The sequence below is a fragment of the Neomonachus schauinslandi genome, chromosome 1 (assembly GCF_002201575.2).
Source record: "Neomonachus schauinslandi chromosome 1, ASM220157v2, whole genome shotgun sequence".
NCBI classification, from domain to species: domain Eukaryota; kingdom Metazoa; phylum Chordata; class Mammalia; order Carnivora; family Phocidae; genus Neomonachus; species Neomonachus schauinslandi.
The window spans coordinates 121,265,409-121,288,036 of record NC_058403.1 but is presented as its reverse complement, the minus strand read 5'-3'; the positions used below and the strand labels follow the sequence as shown (position 1 = coordinate 121,288,036).

Below are 22,628 nucleotides of genomic sequence, written 5' to 3'. Positions count from 1 at the left end.
CCCCACACACAGCCAGACAGTTTTGTATATTAGTAATCCTCAGTATCATTTAGGATTGTTCAATAAATAGTTTAGTTGAAAATGTTAGACCCATTAAGTGTTCCATGAGTGATAGAGATGATGTTTTATCATTATTTTTATTGTGATTGCTAGAGTGGTTGTTTAGGAGAAAAGCTGATTTTGTCAGTCAAGATTTCTGTGTGAAAGACTTTTATCTTGTATCAGAAATGAGTAGCTAATTCAGGTGTTACTTGTCACTTTGTGAAATTTCTCATTTCCCAAAGAACACTGTAGCTTCTTGAAAATTGATAAATAAGGCATAAAAAACAGTGGAAAGAGTATATTATAACAAACCAGCTAAGGTGAAGTTTGGCCTTAGCGCCTCTTAAAAAAGTTACCAAGTCTAGGACACTAAATTGTAGCTAAGACAGATTAGCAAAATTTTTGTGGAGGGATGGTGGAGTACAAAGAGTATGGGCTTTGGAGTTGGACAACAAGAGGTTGAATTCTTGGTTCTGACATTTCCTACTGGAGGCTTTTCCTAGCTGTGTGCTGGAGCAAGTTACTTAATATCCTTGAGCCTCAACTTCATCATCTCTAGAGGGAGAATAATATGCCCATCTTGCCAAGTTGTAAGAATTGAGTCAGAAATTTAAAATCCAGTGCTTGGTATATTGATAACCACAGATTGGCACTGAAGTGATTAATCATTATTGACCCTAATTTAAAACTTCAAAAATAAGATGATTATTTTCAAAGAAGAGAAAGAAAAACAAAAAACATCAAACAGAAGCAATTCAAACTGATGGAGATGGTGGGGGGGCTAGAATTCTTGATTCAGACGAGAATGCAAGTGATAACATATAAACGTGATTGCTACTTACAATAGTAAAATCTGTTTAAAGTTGGAAAGGCACAGATCACCCCAAATCTTTTTACTTTATGTCAGAATAGGGCTAGCCTTATATGGATATGTATAGTGTGATTTGATAAAGTGTCCTTTTCCCCAGAGAGAAAAATTTATTTTCTGACTTACTATTTTCCTAAACTTTGTCAGTCTGAAAATTAATTGTACATAGTCAAGAGAATAAAAAGTGAACTATATTTTTAACATTTTATTCTTCAGTAACCTTGTCTAGTACTAAAATAATACAGTATTGATAGAGGAAAGGGGGAACCAAAATGAGGTTTAGGAAAAGAGAGTTGACCAATTTTTTTCTCTTTTATACACATTACACAGCCACCATTGAGTCATACAGAGACCATTACTAGACCAAAATAGGTAGGTAGAAGGGGAGTAGCCACAGAGTGTAAACAACCAAAGGTACCCTCCTAACTTAAGGAAAGAGAAGGTAGAAGCTGAAGTAATCAGCTTTGAGTCCAAAATATCCAATTGGAGAGACATTTAAAAATTGGCAACTAGCTTTAGCTATGAGACAACCAGAGTTTTATCATTTTTCTAGCTATAAGCTTGATTTTTCTTAATAAGGATTGTGAACATATAAAACAGAACAGCAGGAAAAACAAAATTGAAGAAAATTAAAGGCAAGTAAGGACTTCTCATCATGGTCTATAATCTACTCAGCCGTGTTAGAGCCAGAGTCCTACCCATACATATAGGGAACTTCTTTGTAGCTAACCCATGTCACAAAGGACCATTTTACATAGTGAATGTGCCGTTATTGAAAATTACTGTTAAGCAACAGAAGTGCTTAATTTTCATTGTTGAAGAATGAGGAATTCTCTAGAAATAACTATTTTATTAGTAGTACAATATTTGGTATAAATTTAAATGATTCTATTGTATCAAAGGTTTGAATACAGAATCAGATTCTAAAAGAGCAAAGTTTCAAATACGTAACTGAATCGAAGATCATTAGGTAGGAATAGGTAGGAATAAGATAGATACGAACAGAGAAAACAGGGAGGTCCGTTGTGTAGGTCATGAATTATAGCCTTTGGAACTGAAACAGAGTAGCTATATCAAAGAAACTACACTGCATTACAAATTCTGAGCTTCCTCTAGCCACCAGATCTGTATATTACCTTAAACAGTTACAGGATATTTTTTTGGTGAAGTTACTAGTGTATTAGCTCAACCATGTTAAATCTCCTAGTTGAAGAATAACTATTCAACTGTTTATGTAGATAAAGTCAAAGCTGCTTAATACTGTGATTTTTTAAAAAATATCTAATAAATTAGAACACCTGATCTGGTTTTCACATTAGTGGCTCTCCAGAAAAGATCAGCAGATATCACTACATGGCCCTGTGTTGAAGAGCAAAAGATGATAAAAGTCAGTGTGGCTGGCTTTGTAGTTTCCAAGTTGAATAGAACTAGGAAACTAGACTGGATCTCTTGGCAATCTCAGGCAGGCAGTTGAGGGTACTGTAGAATTGTTGGGTGGTTTTCACCAAGTATCCACTTCTAAAAATTATTTTCTGAAGTATTTTAATGTACTGATGATATAAGTTTATTTTGGTAATGATTACTTGATTTTTCTGGTTCCAGGAAATTATGTACCTCTGGTTTTAGTAGAACATAGACAGGTTCCATTTTTCTTGCATGAACTAAAGATATGAGCTTTCATAAAATGAAGGCTTTGGATTTTGAGAAATTTTAAAGGATAATTTTCAGAATAATTCAAAAGAAATAATCCTATCAATTACTTTAAAAATGTTACAGATAAACATAAATAAAGATGACCATATACCAAATGAAATGGAGTGACTCTGAGTCTTACTTGTTTAAACCTGTATTCTGAGACAATTCAGTCTGTTTAAAAGGGTGGCAAGTTTTTCCAAAAATTATTAGATCAGATTGACATAGTTTTACACACAGATAGATAAGCTGTTTGTATGTGGTATTAACTTTGAATATCAAGAATAGCTGTATATTTGTATGCATATGTGTGTGTATATATTTATCTATCTTGTCATATTTGTAGAACATTTAACTGTATGCTGCCATATTATGTAACATTTTTGATGTTCTTTGGAATTATATGTATTAAAAATATTATTAAAACTGCATTTATTTTAATGCAGTTCCTACATTGTACTCTTCATTTTTGGAGAATGTAAGGTGATTTATAATCACACATTGATAAAACAAAGAATTAAACATATTTCTAATTTCTGAGCTAGTATTTATACAAACTGGAACTGTATCTAACACCATGTACATTCCAAAAATCTACACAACAGGGTAACTTGTTTATAAGAAAGGATTAAATTACCATCAATTCTCAGTTCTGTTCAACTTATACATATAGTAGGTGCACAATACATGCCTCAGTTGACTTGAAATGGGAAGTTCACTATAAATTTCTCAAGTGCCTCTTGGATCAAAGACTTATCTTACAAATAGCTTTGGTTTAGATAATAGATCACCATTATCTAATTCTTTTACAGTTGGCAGTTCACTTGTGGCAATGGTACCTTAATTAGAATATGAACATATCTCACTTCCCAACCATGCTGGATAGCAGAAAGCTTATTATACTTGGATGTTTGGATGTTACATTCTCCAAAAAGACATCATAATTAATTATAATTACAGGGACAGAGCAGTGAGTATGTTTGTAATTTTCCAAGTCCAGATAATTTTGTAAGTTGTTTATCATGTTGCCTTATTCAAGCTACCCACAAATGTATATTTCTCCTTATTTTACGGATGTCTTAGGACCAGTGAGTTTTCAGTAGGTCAGACTTTATACTCAGATTGTAGTTTTCAGTATCCAGTGTATTTTTTGGCTACTTCACATCAATTAGACCAAGGATTGAATGTACAGTATTCCAAATAGGAGCTTCTTCAGGTAAGTGAAAAGTAATACTGGTTCAAAATGATCTTTAGCTTGTGGCTCCAGCCTTCTGTGATCTTAAAGATAATTTTCTCATTCTAGATACTAGGTTTTCATTTAAAATTTATGCTGTTTTGACTGATTGAAACTATTTCTCCAGCAGGTCTAGATCCCAGTTCTTTAAAAAATTTTCCTGTTGTTTTAATTGTAAAGTGCAGTGTTTACTTTCTGTCTTGGTTTTAATTTTTTTTTTTTTTTAAAAGAGGGAGAGAGGTGGGTGGAGGGGGCAGAGAGAGAGAATCTTAAGCAGGCTTCATGCCCAGTGTGGAGCCTGACACGGGGCTCAATCTCAGAACCCTGAGATCATGACCTGAGCCAAGAGTCGAATGCTTAACCAACTGAGCCACCCCGGTGCCTCAACTTTCTCTCTTGGTTTTGATCACCATCCTGATATTCTCATTTAGATATAAGTTCTGGTAGGCACTGTACATATTGGTTTAATAGTTGAGCCTTTTTCTCTACCCACTGAAAATTAATCTCTTTCAGAGTAAAGAAAGGAAGTAGAAAGGTTAGCCTCCATGTGAAAGTAGATGCCTCTTGAGTCCATTTATTAGTGGACAAATAAAAGTTTTTAGCTAGATTTTAACTGAGAATGTTCTGTGGCAAATTCATTTTTGTAACATCTTAATATTGGCTTCTTCTCCCATCCCTAGAGTGGGATATCCCCAAGGCTTACTTTTTAGCTTTTCCACCTGGGTGTTTTTATCTTACCTGAAAGATTATTCATGTGTCCAAAATCAAGATAGATCCTTGTCTTGTTAAGGGATTTATTTTCTAAGCTTCCTGGTCTTCTGCATCTAGGAACTCAGACTTGAAGTAGTCACTCAAGACATGTCACATATCACATATCCTATCACCATCAAATCATCTTGTTAACTGCTTCCTCAGAATGTCTTCTGTCTTAGTGATTTCTGTGGCTGCCATCCTAGTCAGTCTCACATAACTAGATACCTGGATGGATTGCATAATTCCTTCAGCAAACATTTATTGAGTGCCTACAGCGTGCTAATAATAAGCATTGTGATGGGGTAAGAGTATGTAAGAATGAATAATGTAGTCACTGCTCTGGAGGATCCAAAAGTCTAATGAAGGAATCACATAGCTAAATAGATAGTCCATTATAGTTTGGTTAGTGAATGCTATGATAGTCATAAGCCCAGGGCAGTCTTGGGACCACAGAGGAAAGGCATCAGCTATTTATTTGCCTCTCTTGACTCTAGTATTCTCTGCATTCCCGTCCATCCCATATTCATTTTGTCTTCCTTAGTCACTGCTTTCTTCATATCCTTTTTCTGTTGGAAACATGACTGCTCCTTTATCCATCCCCCTTTAGTTTGTCTCTTCTTCCTATCACTTTTTTAATGCTCTGCTTAATGTTCCCACCTTAAAGGGACACTTCTTTTCAATCCAGGCTCCTGGTCCTGCCTCAGAAATATGATGTATTCATTTCCAGTATTGTCTTCTATGAATGGCTTTTCCATTTGCCCTTCCCATTCACTGTCCAAATCCTGGCCGTTTTCTAAGGTTCATTTAGTTCTACCATTGCTTCAAAACCTGTTAAGCTTGTCTGATCATCTACTTATCTCAGCCATATAAGCACTCGATTTATAATATAGCACTGCCTTACATTGCTAGTGTTATTTTTATCTCCTCAAGGAGATTGTAAACTCTTCAAGCATCCCATTATGTGATGCTTTTGTATCCTTCATAGAGCCTAACACAGTGCTGAGCTCAAAACTTAATTGTTGAATTTCAGGAGTATATAAGTAAGGCATTTTTTCCCTCTAACATTAAAAGTTGGTAGATATGAGATATATTCCTTTGATCTACTGGGAAAAGGATGTTTTTAATTGAAAGTTAGAAATGCTTTTTCATTTGCATAAAAATGTAAAATTGAAACATGGGAGGAAAAAGGAAATATGTCAGCTCACTTCTTTTCAATCAGTTTGTTCTGAATGCCTGATATGCTGGAGGTAATGGAAAAAACACTTGGCATAAAAGACATGGGTTGAAACTGGCTCTGTCATTTAATGTGGAGCTATGAGAAAAGCCCCGAACCTGAGTCTTAGCTTCCTCATCGGTAAAATGGGGTTAATATTACTCAAGGTTATGATGAAGATTACATAAAGTAGTGGATATGGAATGCTTTGTAAACTTCAAAGCAATATATAAGTTTTGCATAATTTTGTTGTGCCCCCATCTTGGATGATAGTTATGAGTCTGTATTTTACAGAAGTATGGATTTCTATATGGTGCATGTTGTGATCCATCAGTAGTAAGTTCTCTGATATTTTCAGGTCAGACTGGCTTTCTTGCCTGTCAAGAGGAAACAGACTTCTATCCTAACAAAGTAATGAGTGTGCTATGATAGAGGGCAGCTAGCTGGGACACCTAACCCAGACCTGGAAGTTGTCAGGGCAAGCTTCCTGGAGGAAGTGAAATTATTATCTAAGGTCAGACCTGAAAGATGAGTAAAGGTAGCCAGGGAAAAGTATGAGGGGGAGGGGATAAGGAAATGAGAGAGAGAGGGAGAGAATAGCTCCACTCTGGCTGGCTCTGAAATTGAATCCTATACCATATTTAGATCTGCTAAAGATGGGTGTATGTAATGATTATTATCTCTTTTGGCTGTAACTGTTTCATAGAAATGATCTAGTATCCCTTTATAGTAACAACTGAATAGAATTTATTTGCTGGGGGTGTTAATGTCTCTTCTTTCTTATGTAGCATTAATATATTTTATTTATTAGAACCACAGCAAGAATTAATTTCTTTAGACATTGGTCCATTTTATTAATTCTCTTCAGTCTGCATTTACTCTATAACTACCAATTGCCTCCTTCATGTCTTCTTTGCAAACTATTAAGAGAACTGGAAAATTGGTTTTGGAGGGGTTTTTGTTTGTTTTTGTCTATAAAAACATTTACTTTTGCATGGCTTCAGATATTTGGAACGTGTTTATAAGGTAATGTGGGGACACCTCATTTTTGCTTAGTTTAGGAAGAATGGAGAGAAATCTCGGGAAATGTTCCTGTTGGGAGTTCCAGAATAGAGAGAGCATCCAGAATGGCACCTGGCACAAAATAGACTTTCAATAGATAGCTGCTGGACAAATGGATGTGCTACATTAGTATAGACAAAACACATTAAGAGAAGGAAAGAAGATGAAAATAAATGGCAAACTGCTAAGTTAGGGTCTATAAGCTGATGATTGGGAAGTAAATTTGTATAAGGAGGCAGAAGCCTAGATGTATAGTTTCACCTACTGTGCTTTGCTAAATGAGGCTTTGATATCACATAATTTTATAGTTGTCTATCAGAACTTGGTCAAAACCCTAGTAAGCTTCATTCAGCTAAGTCCCCATAAATGAAAAAATACTCCTACTTATCCCCTGTGAACCATATGGAAGATCTGAGTGATAGTTTACAGAGAGAACTAGATCAGGCCCTGAAAAAAATAGACCTACCCTCAGCTCCGCTGAGCTACTGGAAGACTAGGCCAATAGTATTTGGCTCAAAACTTGTGAAAATGCCATTCAAAAACTTGTGGCGAGAATCAGCTTTCATCAGATCACTGCATCATAGCAGTATTCTTCTGCCATAATTGAAGAAGGTAATTAAGGAGATAGGGCATTATAATTATTACCAGGGTTTTTAACGCCAGTGAATTTGGTTGGTATTGGAAACACATGCTGACTATAACATTTAGTTTTGATTTTTTAAAGTAACTCTTTCTCCTGTTTTCTACTTTGTTTTTCTACAAGATCATGGTTTGCCAATAATAGAATTTTTTAGAATTCTAAGTTTCAAAGTTGGCAAAAAATTTCCTATATACGTTAGACTGCTGCCACCTAAAAGAGTCAGAAGAGATGCGTGTGAGAATGTAGGGGAACTTATTTTGGGATATGAAAGAAATGTGTGAACTCAGAACTTTGAGGCTCTGTAGCGATGGTCTTAACACAGTCAAACCTGACTCCCCCCCCCATAAATATTTCTTAATGACCACTGTACTACCTTGAAATTAAATCTATAATAATATAACTCCTCACATACATAACTCCAAAAATAATATAACACCTTCCCTGCTTATAAGGGAGAAAAATTATCTTTTTAAAAATTTTTTAAAAATTTAAAAATTATCTTTTTAAAGATAATTTATAATGTTTCCATATGTAAGTGTTTGGTATTGATAACTCCAGTACTGGGAGTGGCCCCTGTGCTGGGTGGTCTGATTTTCCAAAATGAAATGATTTCTAATAAAAAGTGCAATTTCCTTTTTTTATTTACAGGGCCAGATGCAATACTGAAAAATACAGTTTTCTTTAAAACTGTACAAAAACGCTTTCTAATTGTAAAACTGTGGCCAGAATTTCCAGATACCCTCATAAACTTCTGAAATGCCCCTATGGGGCTTTAATGCTTTCTTCCCCACTTTGAGAACCACTGCTATATAGAATCACATAGTGTTCTAGTGTTTTACATTAAGATAGCACTACTGACCAATTAGGGTAAGTATTTCCTATTAATCATTTTATTAGTAGTATTAGGTTTATTTTGAGCCATTTATTTTTTCTCTATCTGTCCTTTGGGACCAATCAGTGTTTGTGAACCAATTGGTCATTCATAGAGATACTCTTCTTGTGGAATAGCGTTTTACTCCTGATCTGAGTATAGCTAGAATAAAAAATACCGGTGAACATGTGAGAAATAGAAAATATTTTTTTCTTATTTTTTAATCTCTTTAAAAGGTAATTGGCTGCTTAAGTAAAAAATAGTAACTATATTGTTATTTCTAACCAATTAAAAAATAAAATATATATGACAGTAATAGCACAAAGAATTGATGGAGAAATGGAAGTATATGTTTGCAAGACTCTTAAAATACAAATGAAATGAGATACTATCCCTTGAAGACTCACTGTGATAAGTTAAAAGATACATATTGTAAATTGTAAAACAACCACTAAAAAAACAATAAAACAAAATTCAAAGAGGCACAGCTAATAAGGCAGTAAAGGAGATAATATGGAATTATAAGAAATATTCAGTTCAAAGAAGTCAGAAAAAGAGGAAAGAAAGGAACAAAGTCATGATCCCTGAAACAAGGTCAGATACATTGTGTGGGCCTTTTCTGAAGAACTCAACATGCTTTTTATTGGAAGTCTTCTACAAGTACTCAGGGTATCTCCCACTTTCCCCACTCCCACACTGTCCTGTTTTACAGCTCCCAGGCTCATTCAGCACCTATCTCTGTTCCTTCTCTTTGGTACTCAGGTGGATTTGACTTTGTCACTAACTTCTATATTTGCCAGTACAAGATGTTGCATAATAAAGATACAGCGGAATGAATTGATTACTGATTTTTCTGTGATGTCTCAACGTACCTTACCCTTTTCTCTTCCCCTGAATTCAGAGACATGAAAAATGCTGTAATTGGAAACAACAAGCAGAAAGCCAATCTCATTGTTTTAGGAGCTGTTCCAAGGTATGTTTGCTATCAATCCCTTTTCTGATATTCATACTGTTCCTAATATATTTCTCATTCTCATCCATAAGACCCATCTTTTTTCTGTATTATCTGTCCTATTTTTGAAAGCCTCTTAATTTTTAAAATAAATGCTTTGAGATATATGAAGCATCTCTTTAGAAATTTTTAAGTACCGGAGAATGGAATATAAAGCAAATGTATTAATGCTTTTTGGAAATTCAGGGGAAGATCATTAACCCTGCAATAAAAGGATGTGTTGGGTAGATAGATGATATACACCAGCCTGATTCTTTATCTCCTCAGAGCCTTGGCCGGTTTTTTTGTTTTTTGGTTTTTTTTTAAGATTTTATTTATCAGAGAGAGAGAGAGAGCGCACGTGCGTGCACAAGCAGGGGGAGTGGCAGGCAGAGGGAGAAGCAGGCTACCCGCTAAGCAAGGAGCCCGATGCTGGACTCGATCCCAGGACATTGGGATCATGACCTGAGCCGAAGGCAGACGCTTAACCGACTGAGCCACCCAGACGTCCCGCCTTGGCAGTTTTGTATGATTGAATAATAATTTCTTAGGAATCTCAAAACCTTTTTTAATTAAAAAAAAAAAATCCTGCTAGATTTTTAATCCTGCTTTTCTTTTTTTAATTTCTAATTTTTAGAATTTGCTGTTTTTTAACTTAGAAAGTTTGGTCTTTTTTCTGATGAACTGAATTTCTTTCTGGTAGACGATGATAGTTGTATAACTTTCTCTTTGCTACTCAGAACTAAGTTTTATGTGCAGTTGCTATAAGTTTTTTAATGTTTTGGTTTTTCTTTTTCTTCATTTCTGTCTTTTGATACAGGATTGATGGTTTTATTGTTTTTATCGTAACTGATCTTAAATATATACTTTGGTAACCATAAAGCTCTCAGTAGCCTTTCTTAGGGGATTAGTGTTCAGTGTATATAAATGTACTTTAAGGAGCATGAGTGTTCTACCTTAAAACATAAAGGAGGTGGTCATAAGTGGTGGATGATTAGAGTTTGGGGAGTAGTTGCTCAGTAGGCAGGGCTGGAGTGGAAATGGGAGGATCTCCTGATTCCCCAAATGGGAAAATTGGAGAAAGATGAGTTTCCCTTGCTTGAAGAGCTGCACAAGGATTCTGAATGTTCCCTCTAGGCTAAACGTCTGTGATCTCTGAACCGTACCTCTGGATAGTGCAGGTCCCTTTCTAGTCTAAATTTAAGATCCGACAGTACTTGGCATTGAATGTTCTGAGTCTTGATATCCTGGAGTGGCAGATAACATGGACTGTGGTGCTGTTTTGTTACTTGTGGACAACTTCCAGAATAATAGTTCTGATAAACTCTAAGATTATACATAATAGTCCTTTTGCTCAAAATTAAGAAAGTCTCTTTTGATTTTTTTTACCCAAATACTCCTTTTTTAAATTAGTAGCTGATATAAACAAATTATCATTTCCTAACTTTCTATTAGCTCACCAACCATATTTTTAGTGGGATATATTGGTAGCATTTTTCTGTCACATTACTTTTAGCTAATTTACTTTTGTTTAATTGTTTTGTCTCCTCTGTTTATCAAATTCCTTCTTTTTAGATTGTTGTACTTGCTTCAGCAAGAAACCTCAAGTATAGAGCTGAAAACTGAATGTGCAGTGGTATTGGGAAGTCTTGCTATGGGTACTGAAAACAATGTCAAGTCTCTTCTAGATTGCCATATTATCCCTGCCTTACTGCAAGGTATGTAAGGAAGTCATTTTTGTACAAGTAAAAATTAGAATCAGTTTGTAGTGTTTAAAATACGGACTGAAAGGATGAGTCTCAGGTCCATTTTCTATTAATAGGACTACTATCTCCAGACCTGAAGTTCATTGAAGCTTGTCTCCGATGCCTGCGCACCATCTTCACCAGTCCCGTCACTCCAGAGGAGCTACTGTATACAGTGAGTTTTAGAAGTTTTTGAATCATCGGTTACATTTCACTAACGGCATACCTCTACTTTACTCAGCATCTCAAAACTCATCATAACTGTGTTACAGAGAAGTCTCAAGAGGTATTTCAGTTCTAGCATGCTAATTTGCAAATATCAAGTGTTCTAGGTATTATAAAGAAGTGAAAGATAGTATCAGACCTTGAGGAATTTATAAGCTGTTTAAAAAAAAAAGACCCATGGGGCGCCTGGGTGGCTCAGTTGTTAAACGTCTGCCTTCGGCTCAGGTTATGATCCCAGGGTCCTGGGATCGAGCCCCGCATCGGGCTCCCTGCTCAGCGGGAAGCCTGCTTCTCCCTCTCTCTCTCCCCCTGCTTGTGTTCCCTCTCTCACTCTGTCTCTCTCTGTCAAATAAATAAATAAAATCTTCAAAAAAAATTTTTAAAAGGACCCATTTTGATCTCTTAATATCAAATTAAGGCAGTATATTTAATGTACTCACTTTAGGTTAAATCCAGCAGAGTAGGCTTTACAGAGAATTTGACCTGGATCTTAAATAATGGATAACATTTAGAGAAGTGGAGAGGAAAGAGGCCATTCTAAGAAAGATCTGTGTAAGAGAAAGGATGCAGGACAGTGGGCAGAATAGGCTAATGTGGGAAGGGCATCAGTGTTTGTTTCAACAGAAAAAGTGAACCAGAAATGGCTTGTAGGAGGCTTACTTGCCAGGCTAGAATCCGAGAATATGTGTGAGAGAATCCAGAGATCTTTGGACTCATTCAGTAGTTTTAAAAAACCTTAGGGATTACTAGCGGGCCTTTTAATCTATTGATTACATGGGACTATCTTAATGAACATTATCCAGGCCAGTGTTTTTCAAACTCTCTCATCTGCAGTCCATGATAAGAAATACATTTTCCATTGCCACACAGTGTGTGTGTGTGTGTGTGTGTGTGTGTGTGTGTGTGTGTGTGTGTGTAAGAATATTCCTGAGACAGTCTTCAAAAACAGTTCCACAAATGTGATACCCTCTGGTTACTAGTCTATCCTTCCTTTCTCATTTTTAGAAAAATGGCTGGTTGTGAGCCAACACAAAGAATCACAGTGTCAGATAGGACATATATAAGTCAGAGATCTTATCTAGAATCACATTTTACAAATATTTCAAGAGCATAAGCAATCAGGAGGCATAGGCAGTGGAAGCGGGGGTGGGGGCATATCATGAGTCTCCACAGTCCATCCTCCCCACATCAGATACATGCCCCTCTGGCCCATAATGGTACATTAAGTCTGTAAGTGAGGTTCATGGGTCACTTTACACAGCAGGGAGGCTCTAAATTATGAAACATCTCAATTTTATACCTCAGGGATTTGTGCAGTATTCTTCAGGGAGCGATGCCATATAAATTGGTATTGTTCACTACAACAGTTCTCAGAATTGAGCATGGACCACGATTAGCTGGACGGTTTATTAAGCACAGATTGCTGGAGCCTCCTGCCAGACTTTTTGAGTCAGTGAGTCTGGGGTAGGGCCTGAGAATTTGCTTTTCTAACAAGTTTCCAGGTAACTCAGAGGCTACTGGTCCATGGACCGCTCTATGAGGACCACTGGTTTACTGTAAGCAGTCCTAAATTGGGGACATCCTCCTCAAAGCTTTATACAGAGAAGGACTCTCCTCCTAGTAAGTATCAGTCTGTTTCTCTGAAAGTCCTATTGTGATGTTTACAAAGAGATTAAACCAATCACCTGTCTTTAACCTAGAAGTTACTCTCCAACCCCTAGCCCAGTAAGTGAGAAATTGCTCCTGGCCAACAGTTTTAACTCCTTTCTCCTTGCTTTCCAAAATGATTTTATGGCCCACTAATGGTTCACGGTACATAATTTTGAAAACTAGTCTACACCAACTTAACTTTTTTACATAAGAAAATTTAAGACCCAGGGACATTAAGTGACTTTCACAGTGACAATGTCTGTTTTATGCCTCAGAGACAATGGTGACTCTGTGAAGAATGTTGGATGGGATGATGACAGAGAGTAGTGTTTTAGTGTAATTAACTGCCGCCTGTGAGTTGGACTGTATAGAGCCAGCTGGCACAGCAACTTAGGCACTAAACTGAAAACAGGGCAGTCCACTTACAAGAAGATAGGATAGTTTGAAATCCTATTTATCAGTTGGGTGACTTTGGGCAAATTATGTAACTGTTCTTTGCTTCGTTTAATCAACTATAAATTGTAGATCTATAAGACAATTGGCAGAAAGGGGCAGGTGTGAAGAAATGGGATGAAGCTGTTATTACAGGAAAACTGAGAGGTGAGAGAGCAATGGAGGAAAGAAAGGAGGTGGAAGTAATTGCAGGAGGTTAATAGAAGCTTTCATAACATCCTTCAATTGCCTGTTCTTTCTTAGCTGCTACCTGCTTCCCTGGCTTCTGCCAGTGGAATCAGTTTCCCCTCCCCACTCTATGAAATAGACATGTACTTGACACTCTCATCTCTCTTTTCTTTCTATACATTTAGTACCTGACTTTCTTTGGGGTTTTCTAAATTTTTCATTTTGTTTTTAAACTGCTTGTGATAACACAAAGGGTTATACTAATAAGCAAAGGGAAAGATTCTACTTAGAGGGAATCAACTGCCTTCTGTTTTCTCACTTAGCTCTTAAAGATTTTGGGCATTCTTTTCTTTGTAAGCGAAACCCCAAATCTTGTTCATCCCAACAGTGGTACTCTTAAGTTTCCTTCCTTGCCCTCTTTTGTCTTTTGTCAAAGTGTGGTCTATGGACCAGCAGCATCAGCCTTATCTGGGAGCTTAGATCTTACTCCAAACCTATAGAAATCAGAATCTATACATAATGACTATCCCCTGGGAATTTGCATGCACATTCATATTTGAGAAGTATAACTCTAGGACTATGACAGCATTGACTAGGAGGCTTGAGCTAAGTCTCCTTTTCCATCTGTGGTTCAGATCAACTTTTAATTCCCTTTGTACCCTAAGAAGAAGGGGATTCTTGGAGAGCCCTGCAGCAAATTGGGCAGATTCTCCTCTCTCCTACTGCACCAACTTGTATATTGCTAAGTTTCAGCAATAGGCAGAGAACGTGCTCTAAGTGAGGAGTTGATATTTTGCAAATTATCTTGTGAAAATTGAAATTAGCTAACTACAGTCTTATGATTCTTACGAATAACTGATACTTACCACAACATCTCAGATATCAAAACTGTCAAGTTTTATTTTTATACAGTAATTCCTCCTTATAGGCTATTTGTTATTATATATCTTACCAGGTCACATTTGGTTTCACAACAGATTTCTGTCAAGTCTTTTGAAATGATTTTGTCTTATTGTGGGGATATAGGCTGTTTATGAGAGAGAGATTGAGAATTTCTCATTCTGGTATTTTGTTGTTGAGGATGAATATTGAAGCCCCTCGTCCTTTACCTAAACAATTTTGGTGACTCTCTTGTTTTTGTTTTGCTGTGTTCTTTAAAGAGACTTGATTTACTGTGATTAAGTTAAGAAGCTTGCGTATGTACCTCCTCATGGAAATAGTTTGTTAGATGTATTCACAGTGCCTAAGTTCCTTGTTGCTGTGCTCTCTTTTCCTTCGACTCCAGGATGCCACAGTGATACCACACCTCATGGCACTACTTAGCAGGTCCCGCTACACCCAGGAGTACATCTGTCAGATCTTCTCACACTGCTGTAAAGTAAGAACCAGAATAAATGTTCTCCGTAATGTAAAATCTTCTGTGCCCCCAGGAGATGTGCCTTCTTTGTGTGTCCTCCCAGAGAAAACCTGTACATATATAATTATGCAGACCTATGTATATTCTCCCCCCTCCCCTGTTTTTATATATAAGCAGACCTTATCCCCTTCTCCTTTTTGGACACAAATGGTAGCATTCCATACATTAAGTCCTGTACCTTGCATTTTTCATTTAACATATCTTGAAAGCTATTCCATATTAGTACATAAGGAGTTCCCTCTTTTTTTTTTTTCAACAGCCGTATAGTATTTTACTATATAGATATACAATAATTTGTTTAACCAGTTCTCTACTGTTGGACATTTGCCTTGTTTCCAGTCTCACATTATTACAAAACAATGCTGCAAAAATACCTTGTGTAAGACATTTTATAAGAAATGACATTGCTGAGTCAAAGAATGTGTGCATTTGTAATCTTACCACCTACTGTCTTGTATAGAGGTTGTGCCCTTTTATACTCCTACCAGCAGTGTGTGATCAAAACTATTTCCCCACACCCTCATTGTTGGAAATTGTTTTAAGTGATCTCCTATAAGGAAAAATGAGAGATTCTTCTCTGCTCTTTGTTGAGAGAAATTTCTGTTCCTAAAAGGGCCTCAACCTAAACTGAAGAGTGCTGCAAAGTGCTACGTCCTTTGTTTCATAGTTTACATACTGAGTGTAGTCTTTTGATAGCCATGGGTGATTATGTATTTGAGATCTTTCAAAATTTCTGCACATTTGCCAATTTCTAACCAAATGTTTATCTTCTAATGATTCTATAAATTTTTCAGGACAGCATTACTCATCTACCTATATTTATAATACAAAGATAAACTGAAGAGTTTGGGGAACTATAGAAAATAAAGGAAAGAGAAGTGAACACCTACATATGAAACCAGGAAGATCACACATGTATGCTATTTTAGAACAGTTGCCCAAATAAATGAAAATTAAATCACTTGGTTCCAGAAAAAGTATTATTATAATTTAATTGTTTAATTCTTACCTCCCAAATCCTAGCAGGCTTTCACAGCCTATTCAGTCCATTAAGATGTTTAGAAGTTTAAGGATTTTGTCAAAAATCTTTGAAGTTTCTCTTCCCAGATTGGCTTGACCGTGTGTAAGTCAACTCGTAGGTCCAGGGATGTCAAACACTCCCTTAATCTTTTGAAGTGGGCAAAGAAAGGCTTTGAGAAACTGACAATTTTGTTGCAATTCATTTGCTAAAAATGAGCTGAACTTAATAGGGTGTAGAATTTTCCAACAGTGAAGTCTTGTAACCCAGCCCTGGCAGGTAGATAAAGGAGGATACTCCAGAACTCCTGTGCCTCATTAAAAATCTTTCTGCATCTATACCTAAGTGCTTCAGAGCACAACATCTAATAAGTACAACCACAGTAATCCCAAAGGGACACTGAAAATTGGACCTGAAGGTATAATTACTACATGTCAAATTATTATGTTACATTATGAGAAGTTTGAATAATCCCATTCCAGAAGTTACCCAAATAGCTTTTAGAATTACTCATCAGAAACTTCTAAATCCCTTTAGGCTTGCTCATCTAAAACTTCTCAGTACTTTTTAGCTGAAATCATGGATAAAAGAAAACCATTAAATCATTAGTTCAAAAGAACTAATGGAGAGAATCTTATGCTGAGCAAGAATTTATAGGCATCTTCATGCCACTAACAGAGCTGAAGATGTTATCAGAGAAAATCACCTTAACTCAGATTTCTTTTAGCCTGGTAATTAGCATTTGCCACTGTAATTAAATGACCAATTTTAAGTGTTCTGAGATATAACTAAACGTTAGGAAATATTATAGCATTTATAAAACCAGTGACAATAGCCTAATATTAATTTTTCTACTAATTTACCAGCATGAATCTTTGAAAACAATTAATCTGATGATCTCTGTATAGTTATTAACCATAAAAACCTTTTATTTTCATGCTGTTCAATTTGCATATAGGCTTAAAATAAGATTTATAATAGAATTTTCAGACTCATTCACAACTTTGCATATACATCTGACCCTTGGACAAGGCGAGGGTCAAGGTGCCAGACCCTGCTCAGTCAAAAATAGGCATATACCTTTTGACTCCCCTAAAACTTAAGTACTAATATAATCCTAATTATATCTTTGAAATTCTCCCCCTGATTTATTAAGGAGAAAAAAAAAAAAAAGACTAGTAATATTAAATTGTTGCCACTTCTTAAACAGGTTAATCAAACTTCTGAGACCTGTCTTCTGGAGTTTAAAATCTTGAGGGCTTATTTGCTTCCCCCCCTATGGATGTTGCCTCTCTAGCCCAGGTCCATGTGGGTTTATTTGAAGAGACCTAAGGGAGACTTGATAAGAATCAAATGATAGCTCCTTCTCTAGTTGGTTCAGCCAACAATTCCATTCCTTGCAATTGTTTTTACACAATCCTATGTACAACCACAGAGAGGATGAGGAAGAGCTTCTTTTGTAATAATTATTTCCTGTAATCTCTGGGGCAAAGAAATTGAGAGATTAAAAACTACAATATCTTGTAAGAGGCAGGGAACAGTTATGTTAAATGAATTGCATTGTGCTTGATCTTTTTCATAATATAAGTTCATCAGTACAGATATTCTATAAGTGATCTAGCTCTTAAAGATGCATGCACATGGATATTTATTGAAGTGATGTTTGTAATAGTAAAAGATTATAAACAATCTAAATGTCTAACCATAGGGTACTAAAGTATGGGTTATCCATACAGCGGAATAAGGTCAAAAAAGAAATAAGAAAGCTCTTTATGTACGCATATGAATGATTTCTGGGAAATAGTATAAAGGAATAAAAGGTTTGAAGCAATATGTATAGTATATGTATAGTATATATAGCACATATATGTAGTATTCTACCATTTGTGTTAAAATAGGGGAAAGGATATACTTAGGTATTTGTATATGTATGTAAGGCTTGAAGAATATAAAACAATCTATTAGTATTAGGTCACTTCAAAGCAGAGGAACAGAGAGAAATACAGAGACAGAAGAGCCGTGAGGTGCAAGGGTAGAGGCAGTACCCTGTCTACTTAGCTATTCTCGTAAACACTGCCAATGTTTAAATTAGGATGTTAAAATTTATATGGAAGGCAAAAAAAAAAACACCTTAGTATGTCAGCCTAGTGTAATTCAGGCTTATCTTCACAATTTATTCTAATTACCTACTTGATACTACGTAAGAAAAAAAATAGGTCATATTCTTAGGAGACCCTTCTTTTCCTGGGCTCCCCATTATAGTCTCCACAACTATCTTTATATTGAATAAGCTGGAGACTCATGTTTCAAATGAGACGATTCAAGTAAAGCATTTAGAGCAGTGCCCAGCACATAGCAAGTACCCAATAATTAGTACCTATGATTAGAATTCCAGATGCATGGATGAAGATGAGGTAGGAAGATAAAGAGCATACTTCCAGCCTGTGCCCTGAGAATGTCAGTATCTTTAGTTGTTCTGAAAGCAAGCCTGCATTATTCTGGGTGGATATGTAGGGATAAATATATCAAGCAGTGTATGCAAGAAATTTATCCTCATACTCTAAGAGTTTGCACTGAGATGGAGCTGGCTTTACTAATGTTCAACAGAACATTGTTTTTAATAGTGAGACATTAGAAACTGCCTAATATATGTAATGGGGGTTTGCCTGAGTAAAGTGTGGAATATTTTGCATCAAAAATCAGAAATTAGGGGCGCCTGGGTGTCTCAGTCATTAAGCGTCTGCCTTCAGCTCAGGTCATGATCCCAGGGTCCTGGGATCGAGCGCCACATCGGGCTCCCTGTGCAGCCAGAAGCCTGCTTCTCCCTCTCCCACTCCCCCTGCTTGTGTTCCCTCTCACGCTGTCTCTCTCTATCAATTAAATAAATAAAATCTTTTTTAAAAAATCAGAAATTAGAAGTTAGGAAATTGCTGAAGTGTTTTTGTTTTTTAAAGGAGCCTTTTAATGCTATATAAAATGTTCAGGGAATTACTACCTATAAAATAGAATATAGCTGTTTTCTGATTCAGAACTATGAATACTGATCTCCCCACTTCAGATGATGGATATTTTGGTCCAGGAAAGAATGAGCATCTTCAGGATCATTGTTACTTGGCTGAATAGTGGGTTGGAAAAATTGATTGGAGAGGGTTTTTTTTCTAGACTAGCAACTGGTTTTCTCTGGTGAACCCAGATAGGTAGCCAACTTTCAGTGCTGTGTTTTTCTCTTCTGAATAATGATAAGCATGAAGTAGCATCCTTATCCTTGCTTTGACTTCATTATGTGGGCGGGTAGTACATAAAATCATTGCATAAGAGGGGCACCTGGCTGGCTCAGTTGGTAGAACATTCGACTCTTGATCTTGGAGTTGTAAGTTCAAGCCCCATAATGGGTTATAGAGATTACTTAAAAATTGAAAAATATTTTTAAAAAATCAATGCATACAAACTGGCAATTTCGAAGACTTGCATTAACCTTTAGCTTTTGTCACTTTGAAGATTTCAATAAATTGCTTAGTAGAAGACAGTTGGTGAAAAATAAAATCGTGAATTTTCTCATTTCTTTACCTTCCTACTCTAAGAAATGGTAATTTAAGAAGAGAAACGAGCTAGAAACAGAAACCAAAACACATTCACTTCTCTGTATGGAGTGTTGTGTTTTCCACCACCCATAATTGAAACTTCCCTGATGTATTGAGGTAGGTTAAGCTCTGGTCCAGTTCTTCTTGCATTTAATTAGTTTTAGAGTTCCTCTGACTAGTTCATCAGTCTAAAGTTGCAAGAATGACTACTACTCTCTCCAGTGGCATAGTGTAAGGTTGTGCACATGAAATGCAGAATTCACAGTGGTTCTGTTGCTGTGATGGTGTCTTATTTAAGAACTGCAAAGGGCCTGTGCCAGGATAGCTTCTGTGCCCCCTTCATTATTTGGGGGTAGGTAAGGAAGCAGTAGTTCTACAGAACTGGGATGACATAAGAAATGGCAGCCCTTTGTCTACCCTGCTTTATTAGGAAGGATTTGTGCAAGAGAAGGGCAGCTGACAATTTGTAGTAAATGAACTTTTCTACATTTAAGTAAGTGTTTTGTTGGAATGAATCATTACTCTTTTTAATGTTATATTCTCTTTTCTTACAGGGTCCAGATCATCAAACAATTTTATTTAACCATGGTGCAGTTCAGAATATTGCTCACCTACTAACCTCAGTATCTTACAAAGTAAGATGTTAAAAATTGTGGCCAGATTTTTGTACTTTAGTTTTGGTTTCTAGAGTCTTGAACTAGATGGAGGCCCACATATTTTATTGCTTTGATAGATATTGGGATCAAGAATAACATTTTATCAATAAAATGTTATGGGGCATTGTTTTACCTATAGAATCCTTTTTAAAAATTTTTAAAAGCTACCCTTCTCTTTTCATTTTTTTTTTTTTTCAGAATATGGTTGTGGCTTGATTTATTATTGATTTACAGTCTCTTCTGCTCTGATGTCAGTGCCAAAGCTGCACATGAGGTGATGCCTTGAAGTATGTAGGGACAATGGCTTGCTATATCAGGAAATACCTTGATTTCATATTTGAGACCTGACTTAGCCACAGTGACTCAAACTTAGAGCATATACCCACATATACATCAACATTTAAAATGTGTTACAAGGGTGCCTCGGTGGCTCAGTCGGTTAGGCGACTGCCTTCGGCTAAGGTCATGATCCTGGAGTCTCGGGATAGAGTCCCGCATTGGGCTCCTTGCTCAGTGGGGGGTCTGCTTCTCCCTCTGCCCTCCACCCTGCTCTTGCTCACTCTCTCTCTCAAATAAATAAAGTCTTAAAAAAAAAAAAAAATGTGTTATGTATTTCAAAATGTGAAGTCTCAGAAAAACTTAGATTTTTGTCTGATGCTTTGTTTTTTAATGTGTTCTGTTTTGTATTTTGATTAAAAAGTCAAAGGTTTTCAGACTTGTTAATTAAATTTCCTTCACTGTATTTTATATATGGGTAAACAGCATCATGATATTTTATCAAGCATTAAGTTAAAAATTTGGTCATTTCATTGTTGTCCAACTAGCAAGTTATAGCAGATAATGGGGCATTGTCATTGTGTTACATTAGAGCTGGTATGCCATGACTTTGACGCAAAGCAGAGAGAGCAGTAGTCAATTTTGTCTTCTGTCCTCGTGCGTGCACTGATTCTAATCTGGTCTGTATTGCAGCTTGCCAATACCTGTTTTCCTACTTCAGACATCCAAAGTTTGATCTTGGTGAAGCACCCACAAGGATAGGAATGGGGAATGGAGCCAGCTTGAACTTAGCCAGAGGGAGGGAAAGGAAATATATACTGAGAGCTGCTTCCTCTACCCTGTGCCTCACGGAGGCTGAAACCAGTCAGCACTGGCACATCAAGAAACAATTGCTGGGGTGGCTATTTACTGTTCTTCCTCTTCTCCATCCTCTAGCTTCATAAACTCCCTCAGTTCTCCCTCTTTTTGTTTTGTTTTCTTTTCTGCACCAAGCTTCCTTACATACTATAATAGATTACAGGTTGTGAAAGGAAAAAGGTTTTGGTAACATTTTTCTTTTGCCAAGGTTTGCTCCATTGTCCCAAGTATCATTGGCATATTTTAGGTCCCGTATTTTAGGTGTGCACATGCTGTGCTGCAGATCATTGCTGAGATGAGGGACAGGGCTTCTTCACACTTCAGCTACCTATCCTGCCAATCTCAAATTCCACATAAGAACATCATATTGTAGACGCAGGCTTGGAAGTGAGGATTAGATTGTCTGGTGAGAACCGAACAGAAAGAATGAAAAATAACAGTTCTCATAGGAGCTCCTGCAAATTGTAAAATATATTGTATGTGGTCAAGGGTTTGACCCGTGTTATGGTCCCAGACCAGTAATCTGGTTTTGAGGAATAGTAGCACAATTTGTAAGTGGTTTTTTTTGTCGTTGTTATTGTTGGGTTTTTTAATTTAAATTCAATTAGCCAACGAATAGTACATCATTAGTTTTTGGTATAGTGTTCAGTGATTCATTAGTTGTGAATAACACCCAGTGCTTTAAAGTTACATTAGGGGGTGCCTAGGTGGCACAGTTGGTCAAAGCATCTGACTCTTGGTTTCGGCTCGGGTTGTGGTTTCGGGGTCATGGGATCAAGCCCTACATCAGGCTCTGCGCTCAGCGTAGAGTTTGCTTGGGGCTCTCTATCCCTCTCCCTCTGATCCTCCCTCCTCTCTCTTTCTCAAATAAATCTTTAAAAAATAAAATAAAAGTTAAGTTTAGTCCTTTCCAGATTTTTATTGTAACTTTGTTTCCTTCTGTTCTCTTTGACACAACCCCATCCCACACACAACTATAAGAGTACACTTCCCCCCCCCCCTTTTTTTGTCTTCTCTTCAGTTCTCTGGTTTGTAGTTTGGAAAGAAGAAATGTCCCACTTGAAAGGCAGTTGGTAATTAAGTGTTAATGAAGCTCTCTTTGATTTACCAACATTGTATTTTGTACATTGTTCTTTTAAATTTGCTTAGGAATTTATCTAATTAAATTTTAGTTGCTACTTCTTTCTGTTTTTTCTTTTCTGTTACTTCAAAATT

At 36.5% G+C, this 22,628-nt stretch overlaps 1 protein-coding gene across 2 annotated transcripts in view; it reads left to right on the top strand.

The window, feature by feature from the left end:
• Positions 1–22,628, top strand: part of ARMC8 (armadillo repeat containing 8) — a 106,333-nt gene that overhangs the window by 30,359 nt on the left and 53,346 nt on the right. For both annotated transcript variants that reach the window (XM_044915453.1, XM_021678753.1), the window contains 5 exons: positions 9,277–9,348; positions 10,942–11,084; positions 11,189–11,286; positions 14,893–14,985; positions 20,178–20,258. In XM_044915453.1, coding sequence (XP_044771388.1) covers positions 9,277–9,348; positions 10,942–11,084; positions 11,189–11,286; positions 14,893–14,985; positions 20,178–20,258 — 487 coding nt within the window. The remainder of the gene's footprint in view (positions 1–9,276; positions 9,349–10,941; positions 11,085–11,188; positions 11,287–14,892; positions 14,986–20,177; positions 20,259–22,628) is intronic.